The sequence below is a fragment of the Moschus berezovskii genome, chromosome 3, assembly GCF_049115385.1.
Source record: "Moschus berezovskii isolate FMDL1 chromosome 3, NW_MosBer_1.0, whole genome shotgun sequence".
NCBI classification, from domain to species: domain Eukaryota; kingdom Metazoa; phylum Chordata; class Mammalia; order Artiodactyla; family Moschidae; genus Moschus; species Moschus berezovskii.
This window is the reverse complement of record NC_142462.1, coordinates 22,279,735-22,298,382: the sequence shown is the minus strand read 5'-3', so window position 1 is coordinate 22,298,382 and position 18,648 is coordinate 22,279,735. Positions and strand designations below refer to the sequence as shown.

Here is an 18,648-nt window from a genome sequence, read left to right as displayed (position 1 = left end):
TGGGTTTGATCCTTGGATAGGGAAGAGCCCCTGGAGGAGGGCATGGCAACTCACTCCAGTATTCTTTCCTGGAGAATACCCATGGACAGTAGACCCTGGCAGGCTACATTTCATGGGGTCCCAAAGAGCTGGACACAACTGAGTGACTTTTACTTTCATGCACCAGGTTAAAAACTATTCCTTTGACTAGAATTTTTAACTCTTCCTATTAGTACCACGGTAACGTAACCAAGATATGGTTCCTGTCCCAAGCTCCCTGGAGGATATAGACGAAGATAGTCAGTTAAAATGATAATGACCATGTAATGTGATTGTCCCATGAGAGGATAGTAAGGTGCCGCTGAGGCCCAGAAAGAGGAGCATGTGCCTCCGGGATGGAAGTGTGGTTTCTGGAAGAAGGGGCACAAGCTGGATTGTGAAGGGCCAAGAAAGAAGAAATATGACATCATTGGGAACCACATGCGAAGAGGAAGAGGATGAAACCACTTTATGAGCTGAGGGATCACCCTGGGAGAAAAGAGTTAGAAGGAGAGAGAGGCAAGCACATGGGGCAGAGCACGAAGGGTGTGCTTGTGCAGGTTACAGAGCTTGTCTTCACCCTCCGAGTTCGGGGAACCAGCAGAAGTGTTGTTATGAGTCGGTCTTTTCCAGGTTGCTCTGGATACCCAGGTCCACCACCCTTTGGAACTCAAGGGCAGCCAAATGCATCCACAGAGGGAAAGGCTCAGTCTTTTCCCCTTTTTTGCTTTATCCAGGACCTGCAACAGAATGAACGAACACCACCCCTCAAGCAAGGTAGTTCTCAGCAAATCAATTCACCTGTTAATTTAGGAGTTTATTTGTGCTTGTGCATCATGATTACTTACAGAACCATCAATAAACATAATTAAAATATACCATAATGTGATGTACAAGCAGGTGTAGCTTGGGCAGCCAAGAGACATCTGGCACACTTGCCAGCCTTTCACGTGAAATATAGACATGAATAAATTATCCCAAAAAGGTAGTAAAAAGAAAAGGAATATGATATATGTTTAAAACCTCAATAAAGTAAAGAATATCAGTGGGATAAAGAGACAGTACTGTAGCCCTTTCACTCTCTCCTGAAACATGTGCTTCTCAGATTAGAGAGAAATTGATAAAGCGGGTACCCTGGGTTTGGTCTTGTGACCTGAGTTAATACTTCCACTAATGACCTAAAAGAGGAAGTGAACCCAGTCAGTTAAATTTTCTGATGACAGAATTGCTTTCTTAAGTTAAAAACAGAAAGAAAAAAAAAAAACAACTCAGCAGCTGAACAAACATTAAAACACTCCGGGCCATGTGATAACTAACTAAATTAACCTGAACTCTATCAGCATATTACAAACTACATAATTGTGACTCATTTTAACCATCTTTCTTTCAACTTGCCAAGGCCTTGAGAATAGAAAACCTCTTACTGTTTGATTCCTGTGTGAATGAATGTATTGCATGGCGAACAAGTTTGTATTTTCTAACAAGAAGCCAGAGTCACAGACGTTAAATATTTTAGATTATTTTGATGCAGTGAGTCGACAAAGTGACAAGGGAACAAAGAGTAGTGGATGCAGTGCTGTCATCCACATTGTGGGTGACATGCATTTAATCTCACTGGTTTGAGATTTGCTACAGTTAGGACAGCAAAGTGTTTCGGCGACATGAGCGTGGACTTTCACATCCTGCCCCTCCCCTGCCAGTCAAGTGAGCTGGGGCGAGTTACCTAATGTTTCTGAAAACCAGCTTCCTTCTCTGTGAAACAGAAACAAAATTATGGTGTAGGAGTGTTGTGAGCAGCAAATGAGAATATGTGCCTGTGTATCGTCTCTGTTCAGCTCATGGTGGAGAATAGGGGTTGGGGCAGAGGGCCGGTGTCTGGGGAAGCCTAACGGTAATTGAGCAGACAGAGCATGCGCTGCGCATCCCATAGCCTGATGGTTCACTCCTGATGCTCTGTCCTGTTCATTCAATGTTTGTTTTATCTGCTACCTGGAGGCATGCAGCCTTAGCCTTAAAAACCTGCATAGTACACTTTCACCCTCACGTAGCTTCTAGTTCAGAAGATAGCTCGTCTTACCTGGGAGCAGGTAGCACTTACCATAGCTCTGTGTACTAAGCCAGTTTGCAAGGCGCCTTGATTATACAGAGCAAGCAGCTGCTAACTCTGCTGAGAAGCTACAGGAAAAGGGTCTCATGGGAGAAAGCCTTTGAGTGGAAGGTCTACGGTGTGAGGACGAGTTGCCGTATGCACAAGGGGAAGGGGACTCTCCAGGCAGAGGAACTGAGCAGAAGCATGGATGTGGGTTTGACCTGGTGTCGCTGGAGTGTATAGTGCCTGGCAGGTGATGTGGGAGAGGAGGCGGACGGGCTAAAGGCTGGCAGGCAGGGTATGTGTGTGGCGTGTGTGCGTGCTAAGTCACTTCAGTCGTGTCCAACTCTTTGTGACCCCGTAGACTGTAGCCCATCAGGCTCCTCTGTCCATGGGATTCTCCAGGTAAGAATACTGGAGTGAGTTGCCATGCCCTCCTCCAGGGGATCTTCCCAGCCCAGGGATCTAACCTGTGCCTCTTATGTCTCCTGCATTGGCAGGCAAGTTCTTTACCACTAGTGCCACCTGAGAAGCCTGTATGGGTGTGGACTTTGTACTTTATACAAGAGGTGACAACATCTAACCCAGACCAACCCCTGGCCTTTCTACTTACTGGCTACTTGGTTTTAGGCAAATTACTTTGTACATCAGTTTTTTTCTTCTATGCAAATGAAGATAATTTTGCATACTTTGAAGAACTGCAGCATGAAGCGTTTGTAAAACAGTGCTGTCTGGAGTGTTCATTCCTTTTTGTTTTCCTCACCCAACTTGGAACACATGATCACACGAAATAAACGAAGGAGAGTTAAAACACTCTTCCCTGAAAACTCGGAAGAGTAGACTATGATATGGGTGCCTGTGTCTCCTGCATCATCATTAAGATAACTGACGAAGGCGTTCGTACAGTACAGTATCTTATGCATCCCTAGTATAGTCTTTTATCCATTCCTGGAAGATCACTTTGAGACATTGGTGTGCTCCATTCTCCTGGGTGACTTTTATACTCATGATCGGAACATTTATAAAGTTGAACTGCTGAAGAGCAGGAAAGGGTAGGAAGGAGTAGGAAAGAAATTGGCTTCTTTTCCATTAGTGTCTGAAGCTGAGTATCTAAGAATGAGTGTCTGAATGATGGTGTTTGTGTAAGTGGGTTAAGAGCATGTCACCACAGTTGTGCCTGTCCTGATTACACAAGTGGATCCAAAATTGTTGTCTTGAATAAAGTTTTATTTATTCATGTAAAGGCAATGCTAACCAAAAAATTCAATTTTATCTGTAATTTCAGCAGTAATGAAAAGCTTTAAAATTATCACTACTTATTTATTATTGCTGAATTGTTAAAATTCAAATGCATGCTTAGGAGGAAATGAAGTAAGATGACAATTGCATCTTTCTTGTTTTGGGCAAAATACTGCTTATATTAACCATCAAACTGCAGCGTTAAAGACAAACAGGTCTTCCTCAACTTACATTGGGGTTATGTCTCAATAAAATCATCATAGGTTGAAATGCATTTTGAAAAAAAAAAGAAAATAAATGCCAGGCTCCTCTGTCCATGGGATTCTCCAGGCAACATTACTGGAGTGGGTTGCCATTTCCTCCTCCAGGGGATCTTTCTGACCCAGGGATCGAACCCGCGTCTCTTGCATCAGAAAGAGACTCTTTACCACTAGTGCCACCTTGGAAGCCCCAGGATAGAAACTAAAATCCTGAGCACACCTACAAGACCCTGAGCTATGCCCCAGCCCACTCTCTTGCCTCAGCTCATGCCACCTTTCTGTTTGCTCTCAGCAATCCAGCCACACGAGTTTTCTGGGACCTGTCTTACCCCAGTGCCTTTGCACGTGCTCTCCCCTCTGCTAGAGCTCTCTCTGCTTGCATGGTTTCTCATGCTCAGTCCTTCAGAAGAAAGCTTGAGTGCCACCTCCAAGGAGAACATCCTCTCAATCAGATCTCTTGGTAAATCATTCTTACGGAGCTGTGTGACTTTCCTTCGGGTCACTTCACTCTGTTATTTCCTCACTGATATGAAAATGCCCCCTGAACTAGCATCATGAGGCCTCCACTTTGCTCACTGCTATCGGCACATGAAAGATACTCAGTAAATGTTTGATAAATGATTGAATAGAGAGAGAGGCAAAGCCATCTTCTAGAAGATAATGTCAAAGTAAGATGGGGAGTTAGCTTTATTTTACTTTTAAAGGAAAGAAAACATAGGACAAAATGCAAAGCTACTCTAAAATGATTTGGTTGTGGAGTAACATGAAGACCTTTCCCACTGAATGGAGAAGCCAGATTGCACTGAGTATGAATAGCTTTGGCTTCATCATAAGCAGTTCAAGTTGGGGCTAAGAGGCAGAATTTCAGGTTAGGAAACGTAAGTACAGAGAAAGTGCCCTGTCGTTTTGGCATGCAAGACATTACTCCTTTTTCTGGTGAATTGTATTTTTGCAGCCTTGGGAGGGCAAGACCCATGCTAAAGAGGATCTAATATATGTGATCATTTCCTAGAGTTTGGAGAGTAAGAGGACAGAGTTGGGGGCAACAGGAATAAAATTAAGAAATCAGAAAAGATACATTTATTTGAAGATTTTTTTAAAGAACCTTGAAAACCACAGGGGAGCTCCTCAAGATGTTTATATAATTGAAAATAATTTATTTGGGATTGAAAGAAATAATAAAACATTATCACTTAAGTCCTAGTGGAGACACATGATATTAGACTCTCAGTGTGGCCTGTGCTCACCTGTGTCCTTGGCGTTTTGTCCTCAGGCAGCAAACTAGAGATGTGTTTTAGAGAACAGACATGGAACACAAAATATTAAATGAACTTTGCCATATTCACAGTGCCCAGCAGTGTCACATCCTTCTTGTTTGGCAGGGAAGGAGCTCAACATTTGGAAACTCAGCAGTGCATTAAGTATTTTAATAATCATTGTTGACACACAAAGCATATGGCCTTTCAGAACTCACTGGGTCAAGTGTTGAAGTCTTCTTCTAGGTTTCTAAAATTACTTTACAAAATTCAGACAGAATTAAATCAGGGCACATTTCAGTGTTTCATTCATGAGCCTTGTGTTATAAGCAAGGGAATTAAGTTTTCTTCTAGGATAAAAGAATATCTATGTGTAACTTATTATGTTAATGTAAAGGAAAAAGCAAAATTCACATCCCACAATAAAGTTATTTGCATTTAATTAGAAAAATCTAGAACCTCTGCATTAACAGGCCAGGCTTGTGGCTACCTGGTAGTCCTATTCATGACTTAAGACCCACCTCAGATATCCCCCCATCTCAGGGGTCTTCATTATCCCCCAACTCACAATTTATATCAGTGGCTCAGCAGTAAAGAATCTGCCTGCAATGCAGGAGACACAGCAGGAGCCGTGGGTTCCGATTCCTGTGTGGAGAAGATTCCCCTAGGGAAGAAAGTGGCAAGCTATTCTAGTATTCTTGCCCAGAGAATCCCATGGAGAGCCCATGGGGTCACAAGAGTTGGACACAACTTAGCAACTAGACGACAACAACACGGCCATAGTAACACTGTGAAATAAACAACTGTAACACTCAGTGGCTTAACACAGTGCTCATTCCGTACTGCTCACAGGTCTGTGAGTTGGCAAGGCGCTTCTGGTCTCTGCTGGGCTCACTCATGAGTCTTTGGTCACCTGTGGGGAGGGGAGAGGCTCAGCTGATGATGGCTGGCCTCCCTCAGATATCTGGGTATCAGCTAGCCGACGGCTGATCTCTTAGGACCACTGGGTTTTTACCTCCTCATGTCTCTTGCAGTCACAAGCCTTAGCATCACTTCAGTTGGCCAGCCCAGGCACATTCTCAGGTTGGCCGGGGCATGTTCTCACGGGGCATGTTCCCTGCCTCAGAGAAGGGAGAGAGAAAGTGGAAGCATGCTAGCATTTTTTTTCCCCCCGAGCTTCCAGTTTCATCACATCTGGCCCATTGGCCAAAGCAAGTCACACACCATGCCCAGTGTCAGAGTGGGTGGAGACTCTAGGGTCTCAGGGCTAAGGGTGTGGATAACAGGGAGGCCTGTAGTTGGGGATGCCATTGGTCCACCCCCAGCCCTGCCACCCTCAGCATTAATCTGTCCCTTGTCCGTGCTGCCTCTGTCTTCACTCAGTTCTGCTGTACTTCTCCCATTGTATTAAGTATAGTTGCTAACTTGTCCATCTTCTCTAAAAGACTGGAGGAGCCTGTGCCTCTGTGCGTTCATCCTTAAGTATTTTTTAACCACCTGCCATGTGTCTTATTCCTTTACTGACCTCCCAGTGCCTATCACTGGTCCTGACATATAAGAAGCTCTCTCACACTCACTAAGTATGTGTTGAATGAATGCATGCATGAACGCTCACACCTGGAGTTATTTCCTCCCCCTTCAGAAGGAAAGGGTAGGACAGATGCCTCTCAGGATCCCTGCTGAAGGGTTCTTCCTGGGTCGAGCCTCGAGTGAACCAGAGGGCACCTGCAGTGGAACTCTCTGCTGTTTAAACATCTTTCCCTCCACGTGCTTCCACTTCTCCCTTCAGGAACTAGGGTTTTCTTTTTTGTATCATCCTTCCTCTTCTCCAAGGAAAGCAGAAAATCACTGATATTTAACACATCCTAACTTTTTACAGCTTGCATGCTCCCATAGTTTTCCCTGGAGTCTGTCCATTCCATAGCGAGGAATGATCGCGTTCTGGGATTTATTTAAGCTCACGGTGTGGCTTGAGGGGAGCTTGATGGCTTCTATTTGCTGGGTTTCCAAACTCTATTGACTAGGAATACAGAGGAATTCTTAGGAAATGCTTTACACAGCTATCGAAACAAGACCCTATTCATATAGGGCATTACTTCTGTCAATATATTAAATGGATCGCCTGATTATTTTCCAGTTCCATAGACATCTACAGGAAAACATGTGTTTCTGGATAGAATCATAATTTTGAGTTTTGACTTTGCAAGAAGCTGTGGAAGTTGTTTGTGGGGCAGGGGACAGATAGTGCAGCTTAGGGGTCAGGTAGGCTAATCTAGAATGCCAGCCCTGTGGGTCAGTTACGTCTTCTGACAAAGCCTCTTCTTCTCGGCAGTCAGACAGGGCAATACAGAGGCTAACAGAATAAAGCTGGTATGTGATGAGTGAATTGTATTAATTGTTCAGCTGTACCAATTGTATTCATTGTGAATTATATCTATTGCTAAATTGTTTTCAATGTTATGTTATTATGAATGATAGCTACTGTATCAGTGGCTACTATTATTATATAATGCCCTATAATTGTAAAAGCTGCAAATATAAATTATTAATGGGAAAAGTTATTATAATCTAAATCATATGACCTTAATGTTTATTTTTGTATGAAAATTATTACTTTTAAGACTATTCTCAAGGTTCTACTTTAAAATGGTACTCAGGTGCTTTACCTTTTGAAATGGTCTGAAAACTTGCTTCATTCAGTCCCCAAATATCTGTTCAACACCTGCTTTGTACGAGGTTGCTAGGTGCTAACCATATAATGGTGATTAAGGTAGACATCATCCTCAAATCCCCCACCCTACCCCCTACCCGAGGTATCCTGTGATGAAAGAGCTACCATTAGTGAGTCAGCATTATTCCCAGTTACCTACCTGGTCACTACGACTGCAAGAATTACCTGAGATAAATTAATATGTGACTAACTTCCCTGTTAAAGTAGGATGTGTTGATGCTTCAGGTTAGAGAAAGGGGAAATTTTGACTCTACTATTTGTACTGTAACTGTATTAATTTTTAAAACTTTCTATTTTATTATCAAATAATATATAGAATAGACATTTCTGAAATCTCCCTTATCCCCACTCCATCCCTGAATTGCTACTGATACATGGTGTAGGGATGGATGGAAGATTACTTGGGTACATACACAATGATAAAACATTGAAAGTTTATCTGTGGGGATAGATTTTTGGGCTGCATCACAATTTCCTATGTGGTATCCTAGATTGGATCTCGAGACAGGAACAAAAAAAGACAGTGGAAAAGTTGGTGAAATCTGAATAACATCTGTTGTTGAGTTAATAAGATTGTATCAGTGTTCATTTCATATTTTCTAACAAATGTACCGTGTTATGTAAGATGTTTATTTTAGAGGAAGGTAATGAAGAGTATATGGGGACATCAGCTTCAAAGAACCGTAGGAAAACAACGGGGGAAACTGTCCTTTTACCACCCTGTGAGTTTCCCGGCATCTCCCCACCATGGGCAGTTCGTGAATGCCTTGAGAGGAGAGGAATTCTAACATTCGACTGAGAAAAATATTCTCAGGATAGTACGTCTGCTGTAAAATCATGATATACAGTACTGTCACTTAGGTCCTTTGGAAGTAAAGAGTAGATATTATAGGGTTTTCTCACTTGCCTGGAATTTTCAAAAGTGTTTTGAAAACTTGAAAGAGAGAATCCTGCTATTCGTCTTTTTTCATGGACAAATTTTTAATACTTAAAAATTTGAATTTGAGTGGGTCAGAGATTCTATTTCTACTTTCATAGGTGCAAACACAAGTTCGCCTTGCCAAAAAAAGCTTTGACAAATTGAAGATGGATGTGTGTCAAAAAGTGGATCTTCTTGGAGCGAGCAGATGCAATCTCTTGTCTCATATGCTAGCAACATACCAGGTAACAAAGTGAAAAATGTTTGTCACAATGAAACAAGAATGTGACAAGCTTTAGATAGCAGAAAAATGGGGTTTGAGCCCAAAGCATGATTTGGGCATGAGGAAGTTCTGATTGCCTTGGTCATAATTTACTTCCCACATCTCTCCTTTTTAGCATCCTGTGCTGTGTGCAATGGCACCCCACTCCAGTGCTCTTGCCTGGAAAATCCCATGGACAGAGGAGCCTGGTGGGCTGCTGTCTATGGGGTCGCAAAGAGTCGGACACGACTGAGTGACTTCACTTTCACTTTTTGCTTTCATGCATTGGAGAAGGAAATGGCAACCACTCCAGTGTTCTTGCCTGGAGAATACCAGGGACGGAGGAGCCTGGTGGGCTGCCGTCTGTGGGGTTGCACAGAATCGGACATGACTGAAGTGACTTAGCTGCAGCAGCAGCTGTGTGCAAAGTTGCTTCAGTCATGTCCGACTCTGCAACCCTATGGACTGTAGCCTGCCAGGCTTCTGTACCCATGGGATTCATCCTACAGTTAATCGGACTGAATATTAGTTATCCCCTGAGCATACACTGTAATTCCCCACTTCCTGCATTTATTTAGGTGGTTCCTGCTGCCTGAGTGCCCTCCCTGTCCACTTGTACCTTTCCAAATTCCACTCATTTGATGTACCAACAATTCAGTCAGCCTCCTCTGAACTCTCTTAGCATTGTTGCCTGTAATTCTCACGCCACGGTCACTTCCTCATTAGGCTGTCATAATCTAATGAACTTGCTTTTGTCTCCTTACTGCCTCTGCGTTCCCTCAGGATGCACTTGCATCTATCAGCTGTACTATGGAGCACCAGCTGGGTGTGGTGGGAAGACTCTGGGTATTATAGGTTATATACAATGGAGAAGACCAGATTTCCTGTCCTCAGGGAATTTAGAGTTTAGAAAGGAAGTCAGAGACAGTAACATCTGATTATATTTTCTCTGCCTCAAAGACAGAACAGGGTGTGCTAAGTGAAATGAGATCCACCAAAAATCCAGTGGAGGCTTGAAGAGGGAGACATGGAATCAGGTGAGGGGTCACAAAAGTCCATTGTCAGTGACCAGCCCTGGATTTCGGAGGATGGATCAGATGAGATGAGTGCAAAGAGAGTGGAGAGGAGAGCCTCCTGAGGGGTGGAGCAGCATGAGCTATAAGGGGACAGGGAGCCATTAAGTTTGGCTGAAATACAGGGTGTGGGTAGAGGTCTGATAGGAAACGTGGCTGCAGAGGTAAGTCAAAATCATATTTTAGAAGACCTTGAAAGCCACAGATGGACACACTTCTTCTAGGACCCATGACTAGATCTGAGGCATTGAAAATGCTAATGGCTTTACTGTCTTTCTTTACAGACCACTCTGCTTCATTTTTGGGAGAAAACTTCTCACACTATGGCAGCCATCCATGAGAGCTTCAGGGGTTATCAGCCATATGAATTTACCACGTTAAAGGTATGACAGCTAGAAAGTCCATTTGAAAATCTTATAAAAAGTTAAGTCTTGTTTCTATCACCAGCAATGTACATTGAAGCAAGCATCATTATTATAACAGACTCTTAATGTCTAAGAGATAATTATGCCCCCCCTTCGCCAGTAGAATCTTTTATCCCATCAGTATTCAATACAACAAAAGCCACAAGCATCCAAAACCACAGGTTGAACCTTGGTACTTGTAACTGGGAGATGAATTGTGGTGATCCTGAGCCTAATGATTGGCCCAGCTCCTTTTAAAATACTTGTTTGATGTTGCTGAAGAAAAGATTATGCAAGCCTAGTACACTTTGTTACCTTTTACTCATTAAAATATATTCACATAGGAAAGTATTTTCTTTTTTCTCTTCTAACAAACATTTTATTCTGTGAGTACCATCCTGTAGAGAATATAACTTTTTCCTAACACTGCAGTCATATTTTCCGTTTGAAACAGCAATATTAAACTCAGTGATTTCTCAACCCAAAAGAAATGCATGCAAAATGTCAGGTTCTCAGCATCACAACTGAAGGTGGAGTCATTTTCCTCTCTGATGGCTGCTGCGGGTAAATGCATATTGAGATAAGGAAGTGATTTAGATTCTAGATGAATTTTCAGAATGGTGACAGAACACTGGGTGCTTCGTTGCCAGGTCAGATTAATATCTTTGAAAGGAAGAGATCAGGAAAGAACTCATTAAACTTCATCTTGAAAATACCTTCCTTTTCATTTTTCAGGCTGTTTGTAAGTAGGTCTCATCACTTTGCTTAGCAAAACATTAAGAAGTTTTTACTTTTTTTCTTTTTATTCGTTGCCTTAAAACACCTCTTAGATTTTGAGATGTTCGTAATGTCACCATATCTACAAAAGTACTAAGACAGTAGTAACCTCCTGTGTTGAGGAAAATTCGACTCCTTAAATTTTTCTGTGATATTTTTCTGCAGAGAGGACTGAGCTGATTATGCTAGAGGATTTCTGGGCAGAGAATTTAGTGAAAGTCTGGTGGCCATGCTTTAGGATATAATTCAAAATATTTGGGGCAGATGATTACCCATTGCCTTTTACATCCCCCAGGCCTTCCTTAAATTACGGTTTAAGTAACAGTTTAATTATAATATAAATTCAGTAGGAGTAATACATCTGTTAAGGTGTAATAAGATTATAATAATGTTAAGAATGTTAAGTGTCCAGAAGTCAACCAAATAAAGTATGCTTTTATTACCTCTTTAGAATGCTATTCATCTAAGCTTTCAGTGATGACATGTTATATTAGAATCTGAAGCTAGTAGCTAATTATTTTCTTTATATGGACTCCAACCCATATAATAGAACCCTGTTATTACCCAGCCCATTACTGCCTAAATGGAGGCATGTTGCATATCATATTGTATGCCACGGACTTTGAGAATTAAAACCATGAATACCTATGTATCACAGTCAAATATGGACTACAACCTGATTTACTGACCCTCTTGCACTAATAATGTTTTAAAAATACAAGTCTTTTATATAAAAGATTTTGACTTGATCAAATCATCTTTCAATACATATATTGATATATCTACATATATTGTATACACACACATGTGTGTGTATATATATATACATATGAATGGCACTGTATATTAATAATGAATATTTTGAAATTTAAACAAATGTTTTCATGATTTACTTGTTCCCTGGATTTACCTAAGTAAATAGCCCCTGAAATGCCTTTTGAGACACTGGCTAAAAAGAAAACAATGTCTTTGGAGAGGTGTGCCAAGCTCTGTTAATGAAAAGCAACTCATTTGCTTTCTTTGCTGCAGGGCGTATTCCGAGTGTGTTGGTAATTGTGCCATTGCAGCTGTATTTCCTGACTGTTAGTTTTATGCTTGATGAAGGATGATAATGAATGTGTTAAACAGTCGGTGCATCCTGTTTGGAGCAAAGAGTCTTCTGTTGCAGAATTACAGGGATGTAACTCACATCCCAGGAGTTCAGGTTTTATTTCTTATAAGCCTTTCTCTAGAAAATATGTGTAATTCTTTCTTATATAATATTTTTATATTTATATTTTCTTTATAAAAGTGAACTGAGTCTCTATCTCATACAATTTGAAAATTTTCCAAGCGACTATTTTGATATTTTATGAATATTTTGTGGTACTATTTTATGGAATAACAGCTATGAAATTTTTACTCAGGCCTGGTGTGATTATATTGATTCCATGCTTATTGACATAGTCCTTCATCATTCTAATTTTATGACAAATAAATTTTTGTAGCATTTTAACCTTATGGAAAATTTAGGCTTAAAATTTTAAATTATTTTTTAAAAACCGTGTTAATCTAATAATGGTAGCAACTCAAACCGAGAGTTGAGAAATTGTCTTTTGAGTGGTTTCCAATAAAAGAAGCAATTCCCTAATCTCATATTTTCAAACAATAAATATTTATTGGCTCATTACAATGTTACTAAACATACATATTTTGAATGAATAATCATCATTGATGTGCTTGTTTTATACTGATTCCAAACCACCTGGGAATGTTTTTTACATGGTAGAAGTTATTAAGTCATGGGGAGAGGACTGGAATGTGACTAGACCTATCTTGAAAGCTTTTTTAGAGAAAGTAATTTAGACTAAGAGTTTAAAGCTTTTGGGGGAAAAAAGTACAAGAAATGCTGTCTGTAGGAAAGCAGTACCCGTCTTCAATTACCAGCCTTCAGATGTGGTCACGTTTGCTTCATCCTTTTGGGATGTCACTTCCTTACACATCTCCCCACAGATCCAGAACAGGCGTTGGGGGAAAAATAATTAAAACATAAAAGGGAAAAAAAAAGCCCTTAGGAGTCAAGTGGCTTTTCTTTGGAAAATCTAAAATCCTGGCCTTGTCTCTGCTCTCTGGCATGCCCGCACATGGCCTGAGTTGATTGTCTTTTCAGAGTCAGCAGTAGGGCCTTTGGAGACGTGGACGGGCTCCCTGGGAGATGCTGGTTAAAGGGAAGGCATGTCCTTCTGCATTTGTATTTGGAAAGGGCTGAGGACCTATACTGAATGGAAGTAGTAGCAGAGTATATTCCTGTGGTGTACCCCACTCCAGGGTTTTGGGGAGGAAAGCCAGTCTTAGACTCTGATAATGGGATAAAGCAAAGTATGTGGGAGCACAGACTGAGTCCAGCTCCGCCACTGGCCGGCCGTGTGGTGGTGATGGTGGGTTTCACAAGAGGGGCAGGGATGGTAAGGATGTACTGTTAAACATTCTTTAATAGGTCCAGAAGGGGCTTCCCAGGTGGTGCTAGCGGTAAAGAACCCAGCTGCCAGTGCGGGAGACGTGAGAGACACCAGTTCCATCCCTGGGTGGGGAAGATCCCCTGGAGAAGGAAATGGCAACCCACTCCAGGATTCTTGCCTGAAGAATCCAACAGACAGAGGAGCCTGGCAGGCTACAGTTCATGGCATTGCAAAGACTCGGACACAACTGCGGTGACTTAGCACGAGTGCACGAACGGGTCCAGAACACAGCCATCGGCAGTGTCAGTGCAGGAGGGTCTGCTGTGCTTGTCGGGTTCTGTGGCCCAGCTTCAGTTACTTTCTTTGTTGTGTTGTTATCGTCGTTTAGTCACTCAGTCGTGTCTGACTCTGTGCGACCCCATGGACTGTAGCCCACCAGGCTCCTCTGTCCACAGGGTTTTCCAGGCAAGAATACTGGAGTGGAAATTGCCATGCCCTTCCCCAGGGGATCTTCCCAACCCAGGGATCGAACCCGTGTCTCCTGCATTGGCAGACTGAGTCTTTACCACTGAGCCACTAGGGAAGTTCTCAGCTACTTCCTTGCTTCCTGTTTTCACCCTGCGTTACTAGTTTTGCACAGGCCAGGCTGTAAATAGCAGTGGGATAGCAGGCCTCACAGACCTTCCCCGGGGAAACCAACCTCCACCCTCCCTACTCCCCAAGACACCCCTGCAGCCCTTCTGCCCTGAAGGCTCTGGTCTTGGCTCAGGTCGTTCCCACCAGGGATAGGAGAGGGCAGGGCCAGCCTGCACCCCAGAAAGGTAGGAGGACTTCCCACCCCCGAAACTGGGCTAATACTAAAAAATGCACTTTGCCTTTGCAGCCGGCCTTGTTCTGTGCCAGGAGTTTAAGGAAATCTGAATTTGAAAACCTAACTGTGCATGTTCAAAAATAACCATTGAAACAGATTTGCCAATGTTCCCTCCTTTCTCTCCTGGGGTCAAGGACTTAGCATGATGATATGGATCATCATTCTGGAGACTGAAATGCTTTCAGCTCTCACAATTCAAAAAACATCTTTTTCTAAATTTTGTTTTTCTCAAATCTGTATGCCTAACAGCCTTCTTCCACCCACCTCCACATTTCTCAGTTAATCACTTGAGCATTTACTGACAAGCCACACGGCTCTGTAGTTACTTGCTTTGAAAATAAAGCCATAATAGTTTTTATGAAAATTGGGTAAATATCTTTGCGATGCAGTTTTAGTTGCCAGCCTCAACATGGCAATTACTCATGGCAAACATCCAGAATATCCTTTTAGACTTTCAAGTATTCTCTCAGTGTCGTTACTTTACACAGCATTTAGCAGAATAATGTTTTCCCCCAAGCTGCTCCAGACCGGATCATTGCAAACAGCAAATTGGGATGCAGCTGGGTCACCGGGAGAGGAGGGGCAGAGAGACTGACCACAGCGACCACTGAAATTGGAGATGGACAAGCCCAAGCGTGGCTGCTTATCCATTCATCCTTCCCATCCTGTGACTGACATTGGTTCTTGCAGGCAGCTGGTAGCCCAGGCCCTGTTCACAACAGCGAGATGTTTCTCCATCCCCCATCTCTTCTCATTTTCCAGCTTTTCCTTCAGGGAAAAGGAAAGAATATTATCATTGTGTGCATAGTTACTTTATGCCAGGCACCCTACTAAGGGTGAAGGGCAGTAGTGTCTAGGAGAATTCGTCACGGTACATGTGACTCTGATGGACCAAGGTTGGATCTCGTAATGAATAATGCTGTTAGGTTCAGCATTGACATATACAAAGTGCATGTATTTTAGTTAATCCTCAAAATAGCCTTGGGGAAGTGGGCATACTTGTTCTTGTTCCCATGTTTCAAATGAGGAAACTGAAGCTCAGAAAGGTCTAGTAATTTGTCCAAGGCCACATGCTCAGTACATGGTAGATCCCGGGAACAGAGATGCTTATGTTTCTTGCACTCAGTCACATGCGTGTACTTCTTCCAGGTGAACTTCTGGTCATGAGGCAGGAGGGCAGAGAAAGCAGAATTGCCACTTTTAAAAATTACCTCTATGGGGCTTCCCTGGTGGTCTAGTGGAAAAGAATCTGCCTTCCAATGCTGGGGACACAAGTTCGATCCCTGAACCGGGAAGATTCCATATGCTGCAGGGCAGCTGAGCCCATTCGCCACAACTACTGAAGCCCATGTGCCCTAGAACCCATGCTCTGCAACAAGAGAAGCCACTGCAGCGAGAAGCCTGCACAGCGCAACTAGAGAGTAGCCCCCATTGGCCACAACTAGAGAAGAGCCCGGGCAGCAATGACGACCCAGCGCAGACAAATAAATAAATACATAAACATTTTAAAGCTTTAAAAGTACAGCTCTAAACCTTCAATTAAAAAGAGCACTTGGAAGTATTCGCTTGAAAACAAAAAGCATCTTTTATATGTCAGTCTTCAGGTACCTGGAACCCATGGCCCTTCCTTTAGAATTTGGAATGAAGTCCGCTCCATCTCATAGGCACTTTAGATGAAAAGGGAGTTCAGTAAATATTCTTGGCTTTGCTATTCAATATAATTTCTTGACTAGTTGTACAACTGTAAAGACCTGGATTCAAATATTGTCTCTACTTGCGAATGGTTGACTGGCCTTAAGCAAGTTATTTCACTTCCCCTGAGTCTCTGTGTCCATTTCAGGAAATCAGAATGACAGTGTTTATCTGCATTTTGGGAGATGTGTGAGACATGGAATTCGGTACCTAATACATGGAGTACAGAATGAAGCAGAGCAAAGGCTAAAAGAGTTTTGCCAAGAGAACGCACTGGTCATGGCAAACACCCTCTTCCAACAACACAAGAGAAGACTACACATAGACATCACCAGATGGTCAATACTGAAATCAGATTGATTATACTCTTTGCAGCCGAAGATGGAGAAGCTCTATACAGTCAGCAAAAACAAGACCGGGAGCTGACTGTGGCTCAGATCATGAACTTCTTATTGCCAAATTCAGACTGAAATTGAAGAAAGTAGGGAAAACCACTAGACCATTCAGATATGACCTAAATCAAATCCCTTATGATTATACAGTGGAAGTGACAGATTCAAGGGATTAGATCTGATAGAGTGCCTGAAGAACTATGGACAGAGGTTCATGACATTGTACAGGAGGCAGGGATTGAGACCATCCCCAAGAAAAAGAAAGGCAAAATGGTTGTCCGAGGAGGCCTTCCAAATAGCTGAGAAAAGAAGAGAAGTGAAAGACAAAGGAGAAAAGAAAAGTTATACCCATCTGAATGCAGAGTTCCAAAGAATAGCAAGGAGAGATAAGAAAGACTTCCTCAGTGATCAATGCAAAGAAATAGAGGAAAACAGTAGAATGGGAAAGGCTAGAGATCTCTTCAAGAAAATTAGAGATACCCAGGGAACATTTCATGCAAAGATGGGCTCAATAAAGGACAGAAATGGTATAGACCTAACAGAAGCAGAAGATATTAAGAAAAGGTGGCAAGAACTATACAAAAAAGTTGTTAATGACCCAGATAACCATGATGGTGTGATCACTCACCTAGAGCCAGACATCCTGGAATGGGAAGTCAAGTGGGCCTTAGGAAGCAACACTAAGAACAAAGCTAGTGGAGGTGATGGAATTCCAGCTGAGCTATTTCAGATCCTAAGATGATGCTGTGAAAATACTGCACTCAGTATGTTGGCAAATTTGGAAAACTCAGCAGTGGCCACAGGACTGGAATAGAACAGTTTTCGTTGCAATCCCAAAGAAAGGCAATGCCAAAGAATGTTCAAACTACTGAACAATTGCACTCATCTCACACACTAACAAAGTAATGTTCAAAATTCTCCAAGCCAGGCTTTAACAGTTCATGAACGGTGAACTTCCAGATGTTCAAGCTGGATTTAGAAAAGGCAGAGGAACCAGAGATCAAATTGCCAACATCCGTTGGATCATCACAAAAGCAAGAGAGTTCCAGAAAACATCTGCTTTATTGACTACACCAAAGCCTTTGACTGTGTGGATCACAACAAACTGTGGAAAATTCTTCAAGAGATAGAAATACCAGACCATCTTATCTGCCTCCTGAGAAATCTGTTTTTCTTTGCTTGACCCAGGTCAAGAAGTAACGGAACCAGACATGGAACAACTAACTGGTTCCAAATTGGAAACCAGGGCTGTTTATTGTCACCCTGTTTATTTAACTTATATGCAGAGTGCATCATGCGAAATGCCAGACTGGATGAAGCCCAAGCTGAAATTAAGATTGCTGGGAGAAATATCAATAACTTCAGATATGCAGGTGACACCACCCTTATGGCAGAAAGCGAAGAGGAAGTAAAGAGCCTCTTGATGAAAGTGAAAGAGGAGAGTGAAAAAGCTGGCTTAAAAATCAACATTCAGAACACGAAAATCATGGCATCTGGTCCCATCATTTCATGGCAAATAGATGGGGAACCAATGGAAATAGTAACAGAGTTCATTTTTTTTGGTCTCCAAAGTCACTGCAGATGCTGATTGCAGCCATGAAATAAAAAGACACTGCTCCTCGGAAGAAAAGCTATGACCAACCTGCTGCTACTGCTGCTAAGTCACTTCAGTCGTGTCCGACTCTGTGTGACCCCATAGACAGCAGCCCACCAGGCTCCCCCGTCCCTGGGATTCTCCAGGCAAGAACACTGGAGTGGGTTGCCATTTCCTTCTCCAATGTGTGAAAGTGAAAAGTGAAAGTGAGGTCGCTCAGTTGTGTCCGACCCTTAGCGACCCCACGGATTGCAGCCTACCAGGCTCCTCCATCCATGGGATTTTCCAGGCAATATAGTACTGGAGTGGCTTGCCATTGCCTTCTCCGACCAACCTAGAGAGCATAATAAAAAGCAGAGACATTACTTTGCCAACAAAGGTCCATCTAGTCAAAGCTGTAGTTTTTCCAATAGTCATGTATGGATGTGAGAGTAGGACCATAAAGAAGGCTGAGTGCCAAAGAATTGATGCTTTTGAACTGTGGTGTTGGAGAAGACTATTGAGTGTCCCTTGGACAGCAAGGAGATCAAACCAGTCAATCCTAAAGGAAATCAATCCTGAATATTCATTGAAAGGACTGATGTTGAAGCTGAAGCTCCAATACTTTGGCCACCTGATGCGAAGAACTGACTC

General features: G+C 42.4%; 1 protein-coding gene across 11 annotated transcripts in view; it reads left to right on the top strand.

Annotated features, from left to right (window-relative positions):
* ICA1 (islet cell autoantigen 1) overlaps positions 1–18,648 on the top strand; it is a 197,982-nt gene that overhangs the window by 138,256 nt on the left and 41,078 nt on the right. For all 11 annotated transcript variants that reach the window (XM_088833439.1, XM_088833442.1, XM_088833447.1 and 8 more), the window contains 2 exons: positions 8,632–8,757; positions 10,132–10,230. In XM_088833439.1, the coding sequence (XP_088689565.1) occupies positions 8,632–8,757; positions 10,132–10,230 (225 nt within the window). The remainder of the gene's footprint in view (positions 1–8,631; positions 8,758–10,131; positions 10,231–18,648) is intronic.